This window comes from Astatotilapia calliptera, chromosome 23 (assembly GCF_964374335.1).
Source record: "Astatotilapia calliptera chromosome 23, fAstCal68.1, whole genome shotgun sequence".
Lineage (NCBI taxonomy): Eukaryota > Metazoa > Chordata > Actinopteri > Cichliformes > Cichlidae > Astatotilapia > Astatotilapia calliptera.
In genome coordinates, this window is record NC_137443.1 from 44,262,966 (window position 1) to 44,282,259 (window position 19,294).

The following is a 19,294-nucleotide window of genomic DNA, read 5'->3' on the forward strand; positions in this document are numbered from 1 at the left end:
GATGGCCTTGGAGGGAGCTGAGAGGTAACTCAGACCTCTTGTCTTCAGGACACATAAAGCAAACATACTCCTTCTCAGCAGCTGGAGACTTAGAGACATCCCAACTCATCAGCCTCATGCGTTTGGGCATCAAATGTTCCTCTTCATCATTAACAGAAAAAGCAGTAGAATACCTGCGCTTTCTGCAGAGACCTACCTCTGCAGTGGGTGGAGGTCTCGGAGGCAGAGGAACATCGCTAGGACACATGAAAAATGTCACTTCATCATCCAGGGATGCATGATCATTTTTCAAATCTGGATTAATGATCTTGTCAGTGTACTTTGCATGGAAGCTGGCATCAGCAGGTGGAGGATTTGAAGAAACTGGAACATCAGAACTCATCAGCCTCATGCGTTTGGGCATCAAATGTTCCTCTTCATCCTCCACAGAAAAAGCAGTAGAATATCTGCGCTTTCTGCAGAGACCTACCTCTGCAGTGGGTGGAGGCACTGGGATTTCAGGAGGCAGCAGAATGGTACACTGGTCAGTGTCATTATTATTGACCTGTGATGGTGGATGGCCTTGGAGGGAGCTGAGAGGTAACTCAGACCTCTTGTCTTCAGGACACGTAAAGCAAACATACTCCTTCTCAGCAGCTGGAGACTTAGAGACATCCCAACTCACCAGCCTCATGCGTTTGGGCATCAAATGTTCCTCTTCATCATTAACAGAAAAAGCAGTAGAATATCTGCGCTTTCTGCAGAGACCTAACTCTGCAGTGGGTGGAGGTCTCGGAGGCAGAGGAACATCGCTAGGACACATGAAAAACATCACTTCATCATCCAGGGATGAACGATCGTTTTTCAAATCTGGATTAATGATCTTGTCAGTGTCCTTTGCATGAAAGCTGGCATCAGCAGGTGGAGGATTTGAAGAAACTGGTACATCAGAACTCATCAGCCTCATGCGTTTGGGCATCAAATGTTCCTCTTCATCATTAACAGAAAAAGCAGTAGAATATCTGCGCTTTCTGCAGAGACCTAACTCTGCAGTGGGTGGAGGTCTCGGAGGCAGAGGAACATCAGTAGGACACATGAAAAATGTCACTTCATCATCCAGGGATGAACGATCGTTTTTCAAATCTGGATGCATGATCTTGTCTGTGTCCTTCGACTGAAAGCTGGCATCAGCAGGTGGTGGACTTAGGAGCTCACATGCAGGTGCGCTGATAGGTCGGAACATGAAAGCGGGAACTTCATTGTCCAGAGCACAACGGTCTGCACTGGATGAGCGTGGGAGCTTCTCCTTTGCCTGTGGAGGAGGCAGACTTTGACTTTGTGTTGCAGAGGAACATTCAAGTCATCTGACGTTTTGCTCTGTTACATATTATTATTGTTGTTGTTGGATTTTTCTTTAAAAATTCACACGATTGAATGTTTAGAAACAGACACAGTGAAGGGTAACTTACCACAGCTCGAGCCATTTTAGGCGTCTGTCAAGGCAAAGACGCAGGATTTGGTTTCTCTGTGTAAGATTACAGGACAGTTGTCAGTTTCATTTTCAAGTCAGTTGGATATCAAACTTCTCAAACTGTATCATTAAAGCATTGTTCAGGTGGACAAATATGAAAGATATGAAGATAAAAACAGTAACAGCTGGCAATCAAGGGAAAACAACCTCACGAAAAAGGTCTTAATCATTATTGTTTTAAAGTAAATCTTTCAGTCCTTACTTCAGTGATTGTTTGAAGTCTCTGTGCTTGTTGTCAGTCGCAGATTTGTGTAAAATATTTGCAGTTTGTGAATAAAGTTTGCAGGAGCTCCAAAGTTTGTCTGTTCAATACCAAAGTAATGAGGAGACTGAGTGCAGGTTTGGAATCCTCAGTGACAGAAGAATGCAGCAATGTTTGAATTTGAATTTGTTATTGTTTTATTAACAACAACTACCAGGATCATACCATAGCAACACAGTGATGCCCAATCAAATGTCAGGTACAAGGGATAGCCCACATACACATCCAACAGCACAGTAAAGCAATGGGCACCAATGCCACCAGTCAGGCCTTAAAAATACCTGAGTTATATAACAGCACACTGACAGTGTCTCATCCAAAAATATAAAATGTATAAATACAGTTAATATCATTTTCATTTAAATTTTATTTAATTCTCTTCATATAGTGCCAAACAGATGTCTCAAGTCGCCACTGTTACAACATAGATAAACATGAACATGAAATCCATTATTTAATTCTCTTCCATTCACTCCAGTTCAATTCAATAGCTATATAGATGGATAGACAGATACTGTATTATATACTATATTGATTCCAAATGGAGAATTAATGTGTTATATCACCAGGATAATGAATTCAAGTAGTACAATCTCCAATAAACAGACAACACAGTTCAAGTTCAAAGTGCAATATGTGCAGGATCCAGGCTTTATATTGTAAGATGCAAAATGTTTATATATACATAATATTGTTGAAAAAATAAAGAAAGTTAAAAATCAAAATAAGTTTATTGTCACTGTGGCTGATGTGATTGCAATATGAACCCGGAAGCAGACAAGGGAGAGATGGAACTGAATCTTAACAAAAAACAAACCATTTATTAGGTTGAAAAACACGAACACAAAACAAGGCCCAGCAAACAGGAGTGGAAACTAAAACTAAAACCTATCCTGGGAATAACTCGGTATGACTATGACAACTATGACAAGAAAAACATGAACATGAATCCGAGGAGGTGCATGCGAGAAACTCTGATGAAAAAACATGAACATGAACATGGACCTAAACAGAATCAGGAGATAACCTGAAACCCGGAATAACGTGAACGGAGGAAAACGCACCAACACTGCCCAGAGGAAGACAGCGGACTTAAATACACAGAAGAGAAAGGAGGGAAGTGGAAACACAGCTGACACAAATGAACCTGACACCACAGGGGAAGCAAAATGAAACACACTGAACATGGAAACACAACTCTTTCATAATAAAAGACGAAACAAGGAGAGACGTGGACGTGTGATGGGCTGAGTTGCCAAATGGCTGGTAGGCTTTTAGCTAGGCTTTAGCTTCAGCCAAGTGGAAGCTAAATTGGCTAGTCATTCATATGTAAATTAGGTTGTTACCTGAGAATTCTGGAGGGGAGTGGGGGTGTGTGAATGATTGCTGATTTCTAACTGCCAACTGCCTCTTTGTTTGTCTGGGGGGGAGCTGCTAAAAGCGGTGAACTTCCTTTTGTGTTCGTCTTGATGCATTCTCAATCATCCAGGAAAATAAATCTCCAAAAGTCACCAACTTGGAGTGGTTAGTTTCCTGAGCCACAAGGAAACTTGTGTTTCAGTTTGCCATCTTAGGGAGAAATCAACACACGTGGGTGTATTTCCTCTGTTGCTGAGATTTATTGATAAAAACAGTACAAAAAAACCAACCATTTGTACACATATTTACAAATAATAATAAAAAGCGAGTGAGTACATTTCAACATTTTCAGCAATCACTCACAATCCTGGCACTGCCATGGTATCTGTAGTCTGCATTTACCACATGTGTATCTGTAGCAGTGAACACATCGCACAGTGGCATGATTGTTCTTGCATTTGTGTTTGACCTGACACATGGCTCTTTTTCCAGGACTAGGTGTGGAGGGTTGTGTCCGAAGCAACTGTTCTTTTCTTGCCTTCTTCCCAGCTACATGAGAGTGAGCCAGCTCTCTTGCAAGCTCCACCAGGAAGTCCACCCGTCTTTCCTTCGTCCCGGTGCATGCTTGATACAGCACATCCTGCGGTGCTCCATAGGATAATTCTAAAAAATGCTTTAGTTCCTCACATTTTAATGCAACCCACTGAATTAAAGCTGAAACTACATCTGAGTTGTATCATTTCAAATTCATTGTTGTAATTTACAGAACCAAAGTTAGAGAAAGTTGTTTCTGTCCAAAGTCTTATAGACATAACTGTATGATTTTCAATGATTTCAAGGACAGCTGAAGATAAAAAGTATTCAACAAGGAGAGACCAGGAATTAGTGACGTGCAGAGTTTGAATAAGAAGCTGTAATTAGACTGAATGCAAGACGAGAGCAAAGCCATGGCAACAGCAGGAAGTGGAGCAGGACCTGCGTGTGTCCATGAAGCTCGATGTTTTTGTGCACAGATCACATGCAGTCTGAAATGTTGTGCAGTCCAGACTGTATATTTTGCTGAGTGAAATACAAAAGCTTCCTTCATGGATGGAAAAGAAACTGTTTCAGTGTCAAATGAAACACTTTCTGTTGATTTCAACTCCCAGAACTGAGTTCAGCTGAGCTCCACGGTGCAACAATTAGACTCCACTATGTTTCCTCTGTTTTGTAACAGCAACAGGCTGTTTAGGGCAAGATTTGCTAAAAGGCTCAAAACAGCGCTTACAGACATGGTTCGTTTTTTGGGCCAATTACAAAAGTTCTGCTGTTTTCTAAACACAGGAGATGTGAGTTCAAATGTATAAAACACAAAAATAAGATATGCTTATTTGTATTAAATATCTGGATAATGATCTGTAGATGTTAAAAACATTAATAACACAGTTTGAATGTCCAGAATTGGGTCTTCATCAGGGTCACAAAAATCTTTGAGATTCTGTCTCTGACACACAATCCTGTCGCTGCGCTCGATTTGTAAACACTAACAGCTCTTTGACTCCAGAACCCAGTTTGTGTTGGTGCGAGGCATTAGTGGATCTCTCTCTTAGAGTAGAGTTAGAGTTACTACAGTTTCTTAGGAAACTGAAGAAGGCCCGTCTCCCTCCTCCAGATTCCCGTGCAAATGTCAGACAATTCAAAATCCTGTTTGACTTTATAAAGGAGACACAAATGTGCAACAATCTTGACAGAGTGCTACAGTGTCACAGACAGTTGCACTGCCTTTGATGAGAAACACTGAGTGATAGTAAAACTAAACAATCACTGCAACACACTGATACAGGAGAAGTTGTGATTGTTCTTTTCATTTGTCCTGTTGTGTAGTTTGGCTGTAGTGTGCCCCCCACCCACCCCCCTTTCAAGAAGCCAGCTGTATGATCGTCCACATTAAGAGAAGGAGTTAAAAGTGGGAGTCAAAACCTCCAACTTAAAGTGGAACATTAATGTCACACAAATGCAGACACAGACTCAGTGCCATTTTTATATTGTTAGATTCAGAGATTTTATTGAAGTTCTCAGTTATATTAGGGACATACAGAATGCTTTCTAATGGAATAAGAGGAGAGAGTGAAGCAACTGTGCCACCCTAAGGACCATGGAGTGGGATTAATGATGAGTTGTGCTCATTTGATACCAACTAATGTGTGTTGGGTGCATTGTGAGCGCCGTCCAGGAGCGAACCAAACCCCAAGACTGGCAATTGGGACATTGAATGTCACCTCTCTGGTGGGGAAGGAGCCTGAGTTAGTGCGTGAGGTTGAGAGGAACCGGCTAGATATAGTCAGGCTCACCTCAACACACGGCTTGGGCTCTGGAACCAGCCTCCTGGAGAGGGGCTGGACTCTGTCTCAGTCTGGAGTTGCCCCTGGTGAGAGGCGGCGGCCTGGGGTGGGTATCCTGGTGTCCCTTCAGCTTGCTGCCTGTATGTTGGGGTTTCTCCCAGTGGATGAGAGGGTTTGTTATCTGTGCCTCCGGGTTGGGGTTCAGAGTACCCAGCCTTCTTGGAGTCCCTGGGTGGGACACTGGAGGGTCCTACTGGGAGACTTAAATGCTCATGTGGGCAACAACATTGAAACCTGGAGGGGCGTGATTGGGAGGAATGGACCCCAGGACCTGAACCCGAGTGGTGTTTTGTTATTGAACTTCTGTGCAAACCACAGCTTGGCCATAACGAACACCATGTTCGAACATAAGAGTGTCCATAAGTGCACGTGGCACCAGGACACTCTAGGCCACAGGTTGGTGATTTGTTGAGTCTTCTCAGTTTGTGCTAAATCATTGAGTTGATTCTCAGTACTGTTCATTAGAGTTCCTGACCTGTTCTTTCCTGTACCTAGATTTCCTGGACGCGTCCCTGACCCTGTGTGGATTGCCTGTTGCTGGATTGGCATGAGAGTGTAACGGTGTGAGGGTGAGTGGCTGAAGAGGAGTGAGCGTGCGAGCCTGGAAGAGGTGAGTGTAACGCAGACGATGCGACGAGGAGCACAGGCAGACAGGAGGGGACACAGCTGGAACTAATGGGCATAACGAGACACAAACCTACAAAGTAAAACAGGAAACTCACAGGCTGTTTCACAATACCAACTTGGGGACACGAACAGAACACAGAGGAAAGACACAGGTAGGGACAATAGAAACACTAAACACACAACTCAAACCCTAAGAACAAATACAAAACAGCAGAAACTGGAAAATAATACCAACAAACTCAAAACACTGGGTCAATGACTCAGGACCACGACAGATCTGCCCTGTTTCACACTTAACACTTTGTGCCCACAGAAATTGGGCGCACCCACAGAAACGCAAAGCAGGAGATGAAGCATCGCTGAATATATGTCCAAACCAACTTCATTCTAAGCCAAAGACTAGAAAATATGGTGAAGCATATTTTACATGTAGTTGTTTTTTCCTGTGTAATAATATTCAACATTGCTATCAATACCTACCTCGGCACTTGTGCAGGTGAAACCAAAGGGAAGATAATCACACCGTGACGCCTCTGCCTTTGTAAATGGAGGGACAGTAACTGCATGTGTGTATGTAAGTGTGTAAAACCTGCAGATAGTCAGATTAACAGTATTTTGTCTCTATCTGCCATTCTGCAATTCATCTCATGTAAAAAATAATGCGCGCACGTGACGTGAAAAAAAGGCACATATCTTTGACGTTGCGTGACCAACTCTGTATTCCTCGTCTACACGTAAACGCAAAAAAGGAGTTTTAAAAAATCTCAGTTTTCGGTGATTCAAAACGCCGTTTACATGTGGATGAACAACAGGTTCTCACTCCCAACTCGTCAAACGTGTGACGCATGGTCAGGCTCCCTCTGCTTCACTTATGGACGCGCAGGGTACCCCCCTCGCGTCGGGAATTGACGTGAAGGGTCCTCCGATTGAAGAGATTGCCACGGAAGTGCCTGTTGTCGGTATATTTAGACATTTTCCAAATCACATTGTAGTGACGTATACAGAACACAACAAATTATATAATGTAAACAACTACCTGAAAAACAGGTAGAACAATACTTTTGTATCGTTTATTGCATTTACGGAGGGAGTGATGTATGCTGGGTAATGGCACAGCTAGCTACTGGGTGACTTTATTCACCCGCTTCGGCTGTTATCAGTCCATACAATGGGCGTTATTAGCACAAATCAGTCCCATAGATATGGGCCATCTCCTGCTAGATTGTTCAGAAGGTTGTTCTCATCCATCCAGATGGAGGATCACTAACAGGAGCGTGGAAGACTCCAGAATCCACTCTGGCTGGAATCCGGTGGATATGCAGTGTGTACAGGTAAAACCATTTAAACGGACAGCATTTATAGAATGACTATTAACCCTTTAGAGCCGATCGGAGCGGGAACGCTCTGTTATGCGTAACTATTTTTAAATCCCAGTAGCACTGCAACCACGTAAGCTAGCGCAAATATTTTTTTTGCATATGAAACCGGAGGAGTTGTACTTACATCTTATGCCATCAGCTTGTCCTAGGTCACGGTTTCCTTCCACATAAAGCTTTGCAAAAACTGCATAAAAAGCGCTTGCAGGAACAAAAACATAATATTCCAGAAACACGCTTTACCGATCCGATCAGCTGTCCATAACACTTCCTACGTTGGAATAGACGTCAGCGCGAACTTTTGCATTTCCGCCATTACCTGCCCGAAACCGGAAGTGACGTCATTTTCGCGGAAATGTAGTCTTTTTTGCGATCAGGGCCTCAGGGCCTATACTGGTCTTTTTAAAAGTTATCTTTGACTTTATGACTTTCTGTGTCGTTTCTGGGATGCTTAGGACTCATATTGCACTGCTGGAAATAGGTTATTTTGATGCATATGCTGCTTTTTTGCAAATTTGCAGTATAATATTTATTTTCGTTTTTCCTGCAGTGTATAAAATTTGGTGTATTTCAAAAATAAAACTACGAAGACACTCAAAATAAATTTCCTGTGGTGGGAAACTATTTTGTGCAACTTTTTTGTATTTACAGTTTTGAGGGATAAGCCTCTTAAATTTCTCTAACTACAAATATATGTTAAAAAATCAAAAACGATTTTCAATTTTTTTGTAGTTTATTGCACTTTTTTGCAATTTATGTAATTACTATGCACTTAATGAATACATATTATTAAAATCTGGGCTATAATGTTTGTATTGATGTATAGCAACTTGAAATGCTCCCAAAAATGGCTCCACAGCATGTAAAAATATAATATAAGCTCTGGCGGACTTGGTTCTATGGTAGGTCTTAAAGGGTTAAAAGTCAGCGAGTGTCAGTAATGTTAATGTGGTTATCTTAGTAATACACCGAGTGCTAATATAACAGCTTTAAGATGCATTTGTAGATATTATTACGTGTTTTACCGTCTTTATGGTGCTAGCTTAAAGTTACGGTGTAAACGTTAGCTTATATTAGAGGAAAGCTGTTACTGTTTAAACGATGTTAGCACAGAAATATTAGCTTCTGTCATGACTGATGAAGTTACTAGTTAAAAAAGTTTTCAGTAAAGTGTTTAATCGCAGCCACAGACTGACAGCAAATATCTCGATTAGCTTCAGTGCATCTGTAATAAATATGTGCAAGTTTCAGTGCTTCGTTTAAACTGTATGATACTTACACTCACCCAGGGTCAGTGTAAAATACAATCCTAGCTGTGTGAACAAAGCCTGGCTCCTTTAATCCTGCATGACAAACCTCAGGATGCAGGTTATTATTACTCTTTCCTGCTGGCACACCTGTCACACCTGAGAGTCAGCTAGAAACGTACAGTGTAGTGTGCATCATGCAAAGACTGCCAGACTCTGTAATACTGCAAATGATCAGTGACTCAGGTTAACACTAAACTTTAAATGGCACCTCTGTGTCTCTGTGTGCTGAACATCTAGGATTGAGTCAGGCTGCATTACTGGTGTCAAGCCAGCCTCCAATTCGAGACTTGCAGTCAAGCCAGCCTCGAGTTTGTTTTTGCGTATTCAAAGTATTACGGGAATGGATGTGGAAACCGGATTTCAAAATAAAAGCCAACTTCGAGTGAGTTAACAGATATGTTAAGAACATAATAACATATAATTTAGGCTTTTTTTTATTTTACAAACTCTAATGAACGATCTATATGACACAGCCTTGTACCCTAATTGTGCCCTGTCACTATCAAGGCCATCTTATTTTGGATTTCAAAGTAAAAGCCCTGTGAATCTTCATTTTTGAACTACTCTTTCAATGACTTCATAATGCTCTTAAAAGCAAAAGTCGTATTTCCTTTTTTTTTTTTTTTTTTTTTTGCCTGTCCCGTTTGGGAAAGAGAAACAGCTGAGAAGAGGGACGGGGGAGAAGGGCAAAAGACAAAAACCAACAGAACGGGCAGAGAAAGAAAAAAAAATGCATATATCAATCACCTGGATCACCTGCTGAGAAAGAAAAAAGAAAGCAAGCAGAAGAGAACAAGAGTAATAGAATAAACAACATCACAATGATATATGGGAATATGACAGTAAATACTAAATGTTAAACATTATTGTGCAGCACATAAGATCAACAGAACACAGTGTGCTTTGAGGTAGGAGCCAAAAAGGGTGTAGTTTGTGGGTGTGATCACCCGTGTGTACACCTGTGAGCATGGACGCGCTTGTTTTTTGTTTTTTAAAAGGTTCCTTCATGTAATGATCTGCTAGAGGGTGTGGGGGGGCCACAGCCCCGTCCTCCAGGGCATGAAGCAGGTATGGAGGAGATCAAAACTCCAGACATCCAGAGGCCCCCAGAACACAAGAGACCAAGGAAGACCAACAGAGGGGCAGCCGCGCCACTGTCCCAGAAAGAGCTGAGGAGAGTCCCAGATGAGGGCTCACTCAGCAGCCGCGGAGCAGAAGCCAGGGGGAGTTGCAGTGACGCGCCCGTGAGCTCCGCCGGCAGCCAGCTGTGCCTGAGTGACCGATGCTCTAAAATGAAAAATTCTTGTTTCGACAGGGTAATTCCACTTTAGATCAACAGTATACAACCCCACAGTGATACCATATCAATATCAAGTCATTCTGATTTTGCTTTCAAAAACAAAAGCCCTTTCAAATTGTCCATAATTGACCTAACTTTCATTGATTTCAAAATGCTCTAAAATGGAAGATTCCTGTTTCCACAGGGTGATTCTACCTTAGATCAACAGTATACAGCCCCACAGTGATACCATATCAATCTTTTCTTTGTATTTGTAATGTTATGAAATATAACTATTTTCATAAAAGTAACATAGGTAAATCTGTTTATCTTGGAAAACAAAACCCAGAAAACAGCTCAATACAAGGAGAGTAAATTGTAAATTCCAAAAGGTGCAGTCATGATAACATTAAAGGTGCTTTAAAGGTAAATGACAACATCACGGAAATGTGAATGAAATATGTATGAAAACGTTTCACCGTATTATGTTGCTCAAATTATCACTTTGGTGGAGACAACAGAGTACGTCTTCAAATATTTTGACACAAGCATCCAATAAGTCTGTGGTTTAACAGCACAGGAGACAATTCCACGCTTCTTCCTTTGCTTTTTTAAAGTCATTGTTGGTCATGTCAAGGCACTGTTCATGGTACCATCTTTGACAGTTGTCACATTGTATCTATTTAAAATTAAACAGACAAAGCAAAAAAAAAAACATTTATACTCAAAGACTTTTACACATTTTTGAGAAATTCAAATACCCTCCAACTCACCCAGTTCATCATTGAAGGTCCTGATCCATGTGGCTTGGTCAGCGAACACATGGCACAGTTGCTGTTAGTGTCAAAAACTAAAATACAGGATCAAAACACATTAGATAGACATTTTTAATTGAAGGCCAATTCATGCATATGTTAAACTGTGTACTTAAAAATTTCTATCGATTAGACCACAGCATAAAGTGCCATTGTGCACTATAATAATACTACTAACAGAATAATACATTTCAATCTACACACGCACACATATACATTCAAAATACATATACACACACACACATTTTCTCTCTTATTCACCCCCAAACCAACCTGATGCTTGTAGTATCTCCACAGCCATCAATTTTCTTTACTCTGCCATTTTCTCTTTTGATGTTTTTAATTTCATGACGGGAAAATCTGGAAATACTTTCATCACTGCCCGTGACATCTACCGAGAAATACTCAAAATTTTAATTGTGAAAAAAAAAACACAATTCTGCTCAATATAAAATTTCTGATGTTTATAATCTTGCATAAACAGTATGAAAAACAAAGAGCAATAAATAGATTTAAGTCTTTATGAACACCAGGTAACTTCTAACACTCAGTTGTTGAAATGGACATCGTGGATGAATAACTATGTGATATACCTTGTAAACATAGAGAACAAAATGGACAGGGTTAAAAATAACACTCCACTCTACAGTAAGGGCCAGAGCCATGTATATTCTTTTAAGCTGATGAATAACTGAAATAGGGAACATCTCTAGTTACTAGTTATTAGATATAGTCTGCTTCCAATGTGTGGGCAGCTGACTTCTTTTAACATCTGTTGGGCAATACTCAGTACATTCTATAAAAATGTTGTGGAGAGTCGCAACCTGTGTTATGCTAGTGCCACAGAGACTCAATAAAGTGAGTCCACAGGGTGGCCCTACAGTCTCGTAAGGTGCTGTCAGAGATGTGGATGTTTTCCAAGTTAACCACAATGCTGGACAATACATACCACCTGCATCATGATGTGCTAGCCATTCACCAGAGCGTGCTCAGTGAGAGAATGAGATTACTGATAATGCACCATTATGACACAGGAAATAATTCCCTACGGTGACTTGCTCTCTTTAAAGTATAAGTACTATCTGCAATCGCTGTGCAGCCTTAATATTTGCAAATCCTAAAAAGAGTATGTCACAAAATCTGCATGACTTAGGGCACCAAAGTATTAACCATATACTTAATTTGTGCAGTATACTGTGAAATTTAGAATTAAGATGTATTCATATCTATTACAGCTACTGTTATGGATGTGGATATTCTTCTGACCATGGCATGATGGCATGGCAAACAAGTAAGAAATTATATACAAATGTATATTATCATCACTTACCATCACCACTAATACTCCACAGCTGAAGCCATCCTTCTGCACTGGATGGGTCAAGACACCTCCCTTCCATTTAATGTCGACCCATTCTGTTTTTGCGTGGCGGGTTCTCCTCATTTTTAAGTAATCACTGCACATTATTACAAAGCAGAATACAATTTGGTATATGTCATATTTCCTAATTTAAAAAAAAAAGATATTTTACAGAATTAAAGAGAATTTTATTTATTTTTTATTTATTTATTTTTTGGCCTGTCTCGTTTGGCTCTTTTGCCATCAGAATTATTGTCTTAATAATTTGTTCACCTGATAATTTTTATTTAACCGTACTGATTTATTTTGCAAATGAGACCTGGCCAAGAGGATGCCAACAGAGAAACACGCATTGTGGGGCCAGGTACAAAAAGCTTCTACAAAAATGCAGTTGTAGTAAACTAACTTGTAAAGCCTATTTGCATATAACAAAATGTGTTGAAGCCTAAGTACCTGAATTTACGTGCAGCGAGTTTAGAGTCTTCCTCCTCTGATGAACTTGGGGCAGGATCAAGGAGATAAACAGTGTGATTCACTGCATTGATGAATTGTAGCAAAGATAAATCATTAAAACAATATTAATATATCGTCATTAAAAAAATACACAGGCTTTAAAGTTATAATCTTGTTGCTTACCAGAAACTTCCAGTGTACATTTTTAATGTTAACAAACGTGACAATGGCCTGCTACTGATCGAAGTTTACCTGTCAGAAAACATTTATGTATTTCTTACAGTTTGTGGAATTCTATTAGCATTCAATCAGTAATTCTTTCTAAATGTATTTGAACATAATTATATGGACATTGGACAGTCATCTTACGTTCCGCAAGCTTTGGCGAGAAAGCTGTGTCCGATCACCAAAGAAAATCAAGCCCGCTGTGTAATGGTTCATAATGTAGATCCCCTTTTGCTCCTTTTTTGCCAGACAATGAAAAAGCCCTTCAATTACCTACGTAAAGAATTTTCATAAACACAAAGCTATGTAATTTATATAATTTAAATTGTGTTAATGATAAATAATTACATGATAATGTCCTTTTAATTGAATTACATTACACATTCGAATTATTGTGGTTATGAGTGCTTAAATTAATCATTGATATACCTCGCCTGTTAGCCACAGGTGTGGTCGAAGGGTTCGCAAATCACTGTGGCGGATAATTATGGACGTACCATGGTTTGTTGAGGGAAGCACAGAAACCACAACCTCTGTGTCTCTTTTCTTCCACAAAGACAGGACCTCCTCATTAAAGAAAAACACACTTAACATACGATCTTACCAGCTATTGGACATGATTTTGTTATTTCTAACAAAGGTTTATGGACTGTTATTAACAATATGTCTTTGGAAAATTCATTCAAAATGTATCACTCCAAGTCTTGAATGGTAAATGAACTGGTTCTTATAAAGCGCTTTTCTACTCTTCTGAGCACTCAAAGCGATTTACACAACTTGTGCATTCACCCAAGCAGATTTTTCTAAGTGTGTTCTAAGTAACATTCACACACAATCGATGGATGCACTGGAGAGCAATTTATGGTTAGTATCTTGGATTTTTGGTATGCAGACTAGGAGAAGCCAGTAATCAAACCAGCAACCTTCAAATCAGTAGATGACCTGCTCTACCACCTGAGCTACAGCCACCCTTGAGCACTGGTAACTATATAAACTCAAAGCTGTAATGGCAACACTTGCAAAGTTAATTTTCCCATACTCTAACTATGTTCCCGAATGCTTTTTCCCATTCAGTTTCTACTGAGGAAAAAATATTTATTTATTTAGTTATTCTCAAAATTTACCATGTAATCACTGCATTCATTTAGAATTTTGGTGCCTCCCACTTAAGTTAAGGTTACAACTAGTCAACCAAAATCCTGGATATTCACATCGAATGAGTTGAACATGAATATCAACATGTAAATAAATAAGATTTGCCCTTCATACACGTGTCCATGACTGATTACTGTGTCATGGAAAGGATCTTCTATGGAAAAAGAAGGCATTACTATTACTTTGATGAATCCTTTATGTTAGCAGTTGTCAATCCTACCTGGAATTCTGGAGTTTCCAAGGTAACATCCTCAACTCTACCAGTCTGCACAGGGGAACTCGGGGCCATAGAGGAAGCAACCTATATAAATATCGTGTACAAGAAATACAAAAAATGTTATGCAAAATATTGGTCTTTATATATGAACGATAAATTTGCGCAACATTTTATACCGTCTTTGAAGATCTCCTGAAAGGAAATGGCTTGCGGAGTACTGTGTCACGGTCCTGAGTCTGTGGGCTCTGTGTTTTTCTGTTTGTATTAGTTATCTTTGTTTTCATGATGTGTTTTGATTCTCTTGGGTTTGATTTCTGTCACTGTATCCCCTAGTTTAGTCCATGCCTGTTCAGTTTCCTGTTTTACTTTGAAAGTCTGTGTACTATGTCAATGTGTTGAGTTTTGCCGCCCCTTGTCTTGTCATGTCTGATGAGTCCCAGCTGTGTTCTCCTCCTGTTTCACATTCCCTAATCACCTCAGTATGTATTTAAGCCCTGTGTTTTTCCCTGCCAGTTGTTGCGTCCTCCACGTTTGTTGTGTGTGTATCCATGGTCGTCTACCTTCAGCATTTCCTGTCTAGTTAGTTTAAGTTGTTGTTTATGTATCGTCCAAAGGTGACTCTCCAGCAAATAAAGCCGTCGTTTAAGTTAATGTTTTGTCTCCGAGTCCTGCACGTGGGTCCAGCCACTGACAGCCACACAACTCATCGTGACATACTGTTACATATCTCCTCTTCTTTTTTTGGCGACGTTCCTTCCATTTTTCTTCGTCCACTCTAAATTTCTGAACCAAAAATATGAGTCATTGAACATTGTTTAGGAATTACAAGTGAAAGGCTGTGACAACATTTTCCTTAATTTACAATAAACCAAAACACACAAAAATGTCCAGTAAGACACACAGGTGCAACCAAGCTATAACATCACAACGTGGGGCACCTCAATATCCCACCACATCAAGAAGACTTTTTTTTAATGTTCCATTTTGAAACGGCAAAGCATTGATGGACATCAGCCAGTCATTTTGCAAACCTTTCTTTGAAGCATTCTTTTTGAGTCTTCGTACTCCTTCAGCAGCGCTGTGTGACTGATTTGATACTGGACAACAAAGTCATCCAGCCTGGTGAGCCTTCCCGAATGTAGACGGATATGTTTCAGATCCCACTGGCTCTTCTCCATTATCCCCTGCGTTTTATTATTCTCAGTAATATTCTGAAAAATCAAATTAAGAAATCATTAAATGTGATTTTTTTTAAACATACACATTGTTGTTGTGTGCAATGTTGTATGATCTGCAATACAGATGACTCCTCTGGACCCGCCGTTTCTCAATCACACCACACAAATATGTATATATACTAAAAATCATGTGTCTTACTTGTCTCTTGATCTTTCTTAAGGCATTGTATTTGTTGTGGTACTGCTCATACATTTTCCCAGTGCCATGTCTTCCAAGGTCACCTTTGGATTTTGAAGATTAGAATAATATTGATGTGTGTAATTTCATTTTATAAACTAATTACTTGTCTACTTTAAAATGGCTTACCTAACATTATTGCAGACCATAATCCAGAAAAAGGAAGAAGATATTTGCTGATGTGCTCCATGAGCCCCTTGCTGTAGTAAGGGTTTGCCTCACCATCCATCTCCAATGATGTGTTGGAAATGAGCTTCTTAAAATGTCTCCCAAAGAGGTTGTTTCCCTTGACTCCCTAGCCAACAGACAAAACAGAATAATTATGTGATTTGAACATTGTGTGCACTCATCTTTCATATCTATAATCTAAAAACCCAACATTATGTTGTATAAAACATTTAAAATTACTTGTGACTTGTGATTATTATGCTATTCCAAAGTATTTAAAAAGATATATAAGAGGCAAAAGTTTAGCCTTTAGTTTTAATAAAAATTGACTTCAGTTTACCTTCAGGTCCTCATCAGCTTTTGAGTTTCTGTCATTGCCATCAACATCAACATTGGCTTTCTGCATCAACAACTGAAGGTTGTGAAAATGTTTTTCAACATTCTCACCACTACACGGACTCCCAAAAACAACTGCAGCACTTTGAACCATGTCAGTGAGGTCTTTTAAGGAAGTTGCAGTAGTGAAGACTCCAAAAGTGTGCATTGCAAGATGGTAGTTCTTTGGTGCACTGCAGTTAAAGAAAAAATTGTCTTTAAGTGTTTCCAAAACAGTAATAATGTTTTCCCAAATTGAAAAATGAAATGCCATGTCACATGTCACAATAAAAAACAAACAAGTGAATACCGTATTAAAAGGACTACACTTACTACTTTTTACAGATCTCCTTGGCATTCTTCATAACATGACTAAGGCATCTGTGAAGAATTGGAACCTTGAAGTCTTCCTTGTTTCCTTTCCCCGAAGCGATGTTATAATAATGATTTATTGTGTCAGAGAGATTTTTTTTGCAAAAGCTAAACAGATAGCTTGCATTAGGACCATAGATCCATCACACATAAGCATTAAAGGTGAACGCATGGCTTTGCGCCCAAAGGCCCTTGCAACATCAGTCAGAAATGCTTCCAAAAAATATGTAACTGAGGCAGTGGTATGGTCACATGTTAAATATGTAGCCACTGGTAGGGGAGAGGATGTTTTCCGTGGATTTCTTACTACAAGTTCGTAAACATAGAAAGGAGGCGAACCCTTTCTTTTTTTCATGATACTTCCTGTAGCATCCAAATAAAGTATGTCCTCCCGACAGCGGCTCTGGAAAATCTCAATGCTCCTGGAAGACCATAAAAAAACACCTTTTGGATGTAACATCACTTTCTGCAATACATCCTCTGGGTTGTTCTTCTTGTTTGCCACCATTAACTGGAGACTCATAATCTCATTATGATGAAGACGACTTTTCTTTTGGATTTCCAAGGCTATGTTTCTCAACACTTGAGGAGTTGGAACTTCATCTCTACAGCCCGATTGCACAACATCATCATCCATTTTGCTCATTGTTTCCAGATACATGGCTCTAGGTAATTGCTTTTCCAATTCATGGCCAATTTTATCTCTCTTATGAGCTCTTACAGGTCTTCTTCTTAGTTCATAGTGGTTGTGCACACACTCGAGACCTTGAAAATTGACTTTTGCCTTTAGATCGTCTTCATTATCTACAGTGACAGTGACAGTGACTGGACAATCCTCAAAACTGCAGTAACCCAGACACCAGAAGAAAGGGCCCTTTCTTACTGAGTCCAAAGCCTTGACTCTGTGCCTTTTGAAGGCAAAGGAACAATATGGAAACACTGTCCGTATTCCGTCTGAAATCAGATTTGTCCACTGTAGTCCCTTGTATCCTCTTTGGGATCTCTTATTTTTTATATTAGTCCATTCTTTCCTTTTCAGGAAAAAAAAATTTGTTGCAAGTGGGACCCTGATTCTTATGAATCCATCATCAGATGAGTTGCTGTTAGGCTAAAAAAGAGGAAAAATTTATTTTGTGAGAAAACATTTTGTCCATGTTACATAACTACCGTAATATCAGTAAATATACCTGAAATACTTGTGTATTTTAAGTATATTAACAACCAGTGTTTCTAATGTCAGAATATATAGCAAAAAATCATGTTGAGAAGTGTCATGAAATATAAATTTCATTCTATGTTACAACATTTGATAAAATTCTTTATTTAATTGTATATTGTGTTTTTAAAAATATTTTTTATGTAATATAAAGTGGTCATTTAAACAATGATCCTAGCGCCAATCATAACTTATGTGAAAGCATTTTTAATGACTGACCTGCTCAGGAGACAGCTGTCCATCCTCCTGCAAGGAGATGTCCGGTGACAGAGAAGCGGCAGCTGATAGTTCTTCTGGTTGCTATTACATGAGTTGAGAGGTGTAACTTTAGTGTAATTACATGGAAGTGTTAAGGAGAAATTATGATAGTACAGACAGACTGACCTGCGCAGGAGACAGCTGTCCATCTTCCTGCGAGGAGATGTCCGGTGACAGAGAAGCGGCAGCTGATAGTTCTTCCTGTTGAAAATGACATTACCCGTAACAATATTAATTTTAGGGATAATTTCAACAGTAACACATTGACTAAAATTTGGTATACCAACATATTTGATATCAAACACATAGAATTTTATTTATGGAACCTGCTCTGGTGGCTTTTGTCCATTATCTGAATCCCCTTTGACTGGTATAGACAAGTTCTGTAGAGAACAGGCATACATTTTTAATAAATTTGATTTTAACTAAATAATTCAATACAATATATATTTTTTTAAATAAGTGAAAAGAACTAACCTGACGAAATGCATCACAAATTCTGTAGCGGTTATTTTGATTATTCTGAATACCAAGTGTCAGGCAAACTTGACCTCAGGGGCCTTCTTTATGAAGTGCATGGTCCTCCAGTTGTGTTAAAAGTCCGCTTGTTCACTGTAGCTGGTTTATACTACGTTACCCATGATGCACCTCGGTATCTGTACTTCCGGTTGGGAACGTGTTCAGCGCAGCGCTGCACAGATGAGAGGTGTGTCGGAGGAGTAACGTATTAACGTGCATTCGGTGTGAGTTAATACTGCGTGCGTGCTTACCATGTGAGTATTGTAAGATGAGAGTGAGGCTTGTTGACTTTATCTGTGTAATTTGCTATCGCTAAGAGGCTAGTCCCGTTGCTATCGCTAAGAGGCTAGTCTCGTTGCTATCGCTAAGAGGCTAGTCCCATTGCTATCGCTAAGATGCGTTTTGTTTGGCCTACTACAGGCAGCCTTGTGTTCAGCCCATATTTCATTCCATATACGACTTACTGTCAAGCATTGTGGTTGTAGGTGGATGTAACTATTTACTATGTTTATTCTCTGAATCGTTGCAATCTGCAGAGGTCTGGTTTGCCAATGTATATACAAGCCAGAAATTCATTTATGGTCTTAGGGTGCCATCTAGTGGCCATGAGGTTATGGCAGATTGTATAACATTACGCTGGA

General features: G+C 39.6%; 2 protein-coding genes and 1 long non-coding RNA gene across 3 annotated transcripts in view; 1 reads left to right on the forward strand and 2 right to left on the reverse strand.

The window, feature by feature from the left end:
* Positions 1 to 19,294, forward strand: part of LOC113017716 (NACHT, LRR and PYD domains-containing protein 12-like) — a 1,242,929-nt gene that overhangs the window by 1,181,679 nt on the left and 41,956 nt on the right. The window lies entirely within an intron of this gene.
* Positions 10,462 to 14,039, reverse strand: LOC145423991 (uncharacterized). The gene is made up of 7 exons (XR_013904936.1): positions 13,387 to 14,039; positions 13,102 to 13,230; positions 12,733 to 12,984; positions 12,250 to 12,376; positions 11,193 to 11,310; positions 10,878 to 10,954; positions 10,462 to 10,783 (listed from the first exon to the last, which is right to left on the reverse strand). It is a non-coding gene; the product is annotated as an uncharacterized LOC145423991 (long non-coding RNA).
* Positions 14,684 to 16,541, reverse strand: LOC113016599 (uncharacterized). The gene is made up of 5 exons (XM_080296818.1): positions 16,254 to 16,541; positions 15,875 to 16,040; positions 15,707 to 15,789; positions 15,361 to 15,540; positions 14,684 to 15,112 (listed from the first exon to the last, which is right to left on the reverse strand). Exons 1-5 carry the CDS (start codon positions 16,455 to 16,457, stop codon positions 14,972 to 14,974), a joined length of 774 nt encoding a protein of 257 aa, XP_080152944.1. The 5' UTR covers positions 16,458 to 16,541; the 3' UTR covers positions 14,684 to 14,971.

Excerpts from the sequence above, each read along its gene's own strand:
- LOC113016599 (XM_080296818.1), bottom strand. The coding sequence starts at position 16,457 with ATGCACACTTTTGGAGTCTTCACTACTGCAACTTCCTTAAAAGACCTC. Across the intron at positions 16,041-16,253 it reads AAGCTGATGAGGACCTGAAG|GGAGTCAAGGGAAACAACCT; the intron begins GTAAACTGAAGT and ends TCTGTTGGCTAG. Across the intron at positions 15,113-15,360 it reads AAAGAATGCTTCAAAGAAAG|AAATTTAGAGTGGACGAAGA; the intron begins GTTTGCAAAATG and ends TTTTTGGTTCAG.